The following is a 4,930-nucleotide window of genomic DNA, read 5'->3' as shown; positions in this document are numbered from 1 at the left end:
AGACCAGAAGCACTTGATATGAACCTCCACCCCCACTTAGCCAAAAGAGTTAGATTAACCAAGCGAAGATCTCTAACCCCCAAACCATCTTTTCAAACAACATCTAATCTAACCGGAGAGATCTTAGAGTGTCCCTTAACTCCATCCCACAAAACCCTCTTTTGGGTCCGAACAATTTTCTTTTAAACTTTTGCATGCATTTCAAAAAATACAACAAGAAAATATGAATAAAATTTTGCGTAAAATTAAGCAAAACCACCCGCAACTGCAATCGGGAGGGGGATGGAACCACTTGATGCCAAAACTCGCCCCCGAACCGGACTAAACCGATGGTATAAAGCCAAAAAAAATAATTAAACCTCTTAGATATCATATTAACCAAGGGGATATGAGGTAGCTTCACAATTAAGAATAGCCCCAACAGAAAAACTCATACAATTTAAAGGAAAGATCTCAAATTTGGAACGGAGAAAATCACCAACAAACTCAAAAAAACCCGAATCCACATTGACTCCTATCAAACTTCTTTTAAAATAATTCACCCAGTGATCCGATGATAACTCAAACCCCTAAAGATAACCTTTATAATCCAAATTATCATACTTAACATGTGTTTTAATGCTCATCAACTTTATCAAAATCAAGTTGAAAAACAACATTAACTCAAAGCTCCAAATAATTACTACTTCATTACTCCCTCTGTTTTTTATTATAAGTCGTTTTGAAAAAAAAAATTGTATTTAAATATACGTCGTTTTACAATTCCAATGAATAATTAATGATATTTTTCTTATTATATCTTTAAATATTTATTATTCTCTCTCCTTTCAATTATATAAATTTATCTTCCACATGTCATTAATGAAAGATAATTTAGTAAAAACCTTCATAATTTCTTATTTTCATACAACAATTATTATTTTTTTTAATCTATGTGAAAAGTCTAAAACGACTTATAATAAAAAACGGAGGGAGTATTTTCATTTTTTTTTTTTTTGCATAATACAATTATTTAACATGATTTGTCTTCTAACACAAAACCAAATATATTCTTAATCAATTCTAACATGTCATCACTTTATTTTTCTAAAGAAATAAAATTACAATTAAAACAAAAGAACCATCGTAACCATTGGATTATTATCTGCATGACTACATGCAACATACATCAAATCAAAATCCTTCAAGAGCATGTAACTCCAATAACCAATAACCATTGTCTATATCCACTCATTTCACTCGTACTTTCACACACACATACACATGTCAATAATGACAATACCCTCTGACAAAACTCATCTCAATACGCCAAAGCTAATTACTTTTCCTTCTTTACTCATACACAATTAATTGCATATTATCAGAAGCTGTATTATTGTTGTTGCATTTGGGGACAACATACCGATAAGCACCAACTTTTTTCTTCCTTGAACCAGAGTTATCAACTGTGAGTACTATTATGCCCCCTTCTTTTGATGTAAATGAACTCTCAATTACTTCCTCTGATGCTTCAACTTTCCTTGCCTTATCAACTGCTATAGTGTAGCTTCTTTCTGCATTTGGCACAAATTCAGCACTGTATTGTACTTCCCAGCCTCCAACCACAATCTCCCACTTGATTGTTGCACCACTCTAATCAACAAATAACAACTAATTAGCAAAAAGATTTAACTCATGATTAACGTGAACACAGACACAAACATTAGACACGGTACTAATGCATCGAAATCGATAATAATTAAAAACAAATTAATTAAACATAATCACACACGTCAGAGTCGTGACTTGTTTGACAATGACACATAGATCATAGACACACACTTTTTTCTCATTCTCAAAACCATAATCCACTGGCCATTATAATCTCTCATCATTGTTACCTCAATTCCTTCTATTTGTATGTTCACTTTCTCTCCACCTTTAACAGTGAACTCAGAAGCTGGTTTTGGAGGACCATTTCGAAAATCACTAGGTCGACTCAATCCTCCATATTGTACAGGAATATTCTCAGGCCTTATGAATCTGAACAATAAAAGACAAACAAACTCAAGTAAATTCAAGATAAAACCATAACAAAAGAGAACACAAATTGTCTAAAATTGCATATAATACTATTGATCTGTTAGAGACATACTTGTAGAGTGTTTCTGTTGCATTTCCTTCCTTAGATATCACAAACTTGCTCTTAGTTCTTTGAGTCAGAAATGGACAGTAAATTGCATACAACATGCTAAAATACCATGGCACATTGATGAATATCTGAAACCATGAATTCATATTCTACTTTCATTACAAATAAAAACAACAAAATCACATAAAAATTAAAATAATATCAACAAAAAAGGTACCTTATGAGCAACCATTTCAGGATAATTATCTTGAAACAATGTGAGAATCTCATTAGAAACAGTCCTAAGTTCTTTCCTAGGCATGTCCTTAAGATCAGTAACCTGAATCAAAGAGTTAACACCACCAGGCTTAAAATCCAAGAGCTTGATTCCTCTCTCAAGAACCTGAACCCTCCATCTCAAAAACCTCTTCAGCTTCTCTCCATCACCAAAAATCCTCTCATACAAATCCTTATCCTTAAACACAACATAATGATTGTAACACACAGGATGTCCTTTTCTATCATAACCATGAGTGTAAGTCACAACATCTTCAAGCTCCTTGAATCCCAGTTCCTCATCGAGAATATTCTCAGCACCAAACTCTTTTCTCCATGCAAGACACCTCACAAGCATGGTGTAAGCATCACTGACTCTAAAGTCTCTAGCTCTAAGAAACTTCAAGAGAATCACATCAGCAGAAGCAGCATCATGGCCATTGATCAAGGAAACACCCCACATGGAAGCATTGCTTTTGTTGATTTCCTTTGAAGCTGAGAGCTTCTTCTTCAACTCTTGTAATGCTTTCTTCTCCGAGGATTTGAGGCTGGAAACAAAATAGGTATCTTCTTTGAAGGAAGAGGAAGTGAAGTTTGCAGCTTCCCTTAAGGTTGTTACTATGGTTTTTTTGTGTGGTTTAGGTGAAGGATGTTTTGGAGTTTCTAAGAAGGGTGTAGAACTAGTGATGATGGATGTAGAAGATGAAGAGTGGTCCATTGATGAAGAATGAGGGAATTGAGAGAGACCCAGATGGTTTTTCGCCATTGAAATGGAAAATCTTGGTTGGTTTGAAAATGGGGTTGTTGAAAATCAGAGAAAGTTTGAAGCTTTTTTAAAGCTTATATTATATTATAAATAATATATTCCAGTCAAAATTATAAATAAAAAATTATTTTTTAATTTATGGAATAATTACTATATCTACTGACATATTCATTGAATGATTTATATATTTTATCATAATTACCATATATTAAAAATATTAATTTTATTTAAAATAATGATTGGATTGAAAAATGATTTGAAAAAGTTGGCATGGTGATCTAATAGTAGTACTTTTTCTTATCACTTTTCTACTTGAAGTCAAATTGAAGGTGTGAAAGGAGATTTGAAAGAGAGTGAGAGAAAATGATAACATGTGTTAATACTATTGTACTGTTTGAGATGGGAAGCTGTTTAGAATCTGGGATCTATAACTGATAAAAAATAAACAGGGATGGGACAAGAAGAAAGTATTTTAATTTCATTAGAGTAAGGGTGTCCATTTTTTAATCCAAACCAACTCTATTTCTATTTTAATCCAATTCAATTTAATTTTGATTCAAGTCATAATGGTCAATTTATGAATCCAAACATGCATTTAAGTCATTGAAATTCAAATGTATTTGACTTTTGAATATTAAGTTTGACATTCCAAATATATATATATATATATATATATATATATATATATATATATATATATATATATATATATATATATATATATATATATTATTGTATGTGTATAATATTATAGATTGAATGTCTAAATGACTAAATTTAGTTTGAATGCAATGCACTAGAATTTGTTTGGATTTATAATCTATCTAGAGAGTAATATCGAGTTGATATAGTTGATGAGTCAGGCAGGTCATATTGACCCAACTCTAGTGTACGGCGATATTTAATTGAGATATGATAAAAAAAAAACATATACATCATTCGAAATTTTGACAATTAAGTCTGATTTTTAATCATTGTTAAAAGGTCATGTGCATAAGGGGAAATCATCTTAAATTGTCTTTAAAAGACTTTCATGTTACCACTAGAGTGGTTATAAAAGAGAAAGAGCACAAGGAGAAAAATACACACAATTGTTAAGATAATTTGATTGTGACTTCACTAATTTTCACTAGTACGGTTATTGTTTGTGTACTTTTTTACAAGTACATTTGGTTTCCATTATGGGGTCCGATTAAACTAACACGTAAGATAAATTAGAGCGGCTATACAAGTGGAAGAGCACAAGGAGAAAGATACGCACAATTCATAAGATAATTCGATTATGACTTTACTGGTTTTCACTAATACGATTACAAGTACACTGAGTGTCCATTGTGGGATCGTCGAATTTAATGCAAATTGGGGCAAGAGTAGTACTCAAACGACCGAGAGACATATTGATCGAGCAATTACTTTGCATCAATTTCAAGGCAAGCAATAATCTAGCCGGGTACGGGGCACTAGTTACACTATCATTTTGATTGATTAGACAGTTGTTACATTCTCTAGTTGATTAAACCGTCATTATAATTAATTAGACAACCATTCTTGTCATTTAGAAGATCGTTCCAATCAATTATACGACACAAAAATGAAATATTTGATGGATGTGTTCCCTAATTGATTAGATAAATTTCGTAATCATTTATTGAGCTATTTTTGCCCCATAATCGATTATACATGATCAACAATCGATTATAGTCCAAATTCTCGTTGTATAATTAATTAACCAACATCATAATCAATTATACGTTGGACAAAATCAATTTTAAGAAGGT

The 4,930-nt window shown here is 31.8% G+C and overlaps 1 protein-coding gene across 1 annotated transcript; it reads right to left on the bottom strand.

The window, feature by feature from the left end:
* Positions 1–1,061: 1,061 nt before the first annotated feature.
* On the bottom strand, positions 1,062–3,229 carry LOC131611974 (patellin-6-like). The gene is made up of 4 exons (XM_058883792.1): positions 2,349–3,229; positions 2,135–2,259; positions 1,881–2,022; positions 1,062–1,632 (listed from the first exon to the last, which is right to left on the bottom strand). Exons 1-4 carry the CDS (start codon positions 3,150–3,152, stop codon positions 1,333–1,335), a joined length of 1,371 nt encoding a protein of 456 aa, XP_058739775.1. The 5' UTR covers positions 3,153–3,229; the 3' UTR covers positions 1,062–1,332.
* Positions 3,230–4,930: the final 1,701 nt, after the last annotated feature.

The sequence above is a fragment of the Vicia villosa genome, linkage group LG6, assembly GCF_029867415.1.
Source record: "Vicia villosa cultivar HV-30 ecotype Madison, WI linkage group LG6, Vvil1.0, whole genome shotgun sequence".
Lineage (NCBI taxonomy): Eukaryota > Viridiplantae > Streptophyta > Magnoliopsida > Fabales > Fabaceae > Vicia > Vicia villosa.
This window is presented reverse-complemented; position numbering and strand designations above follow the sequence as displayed.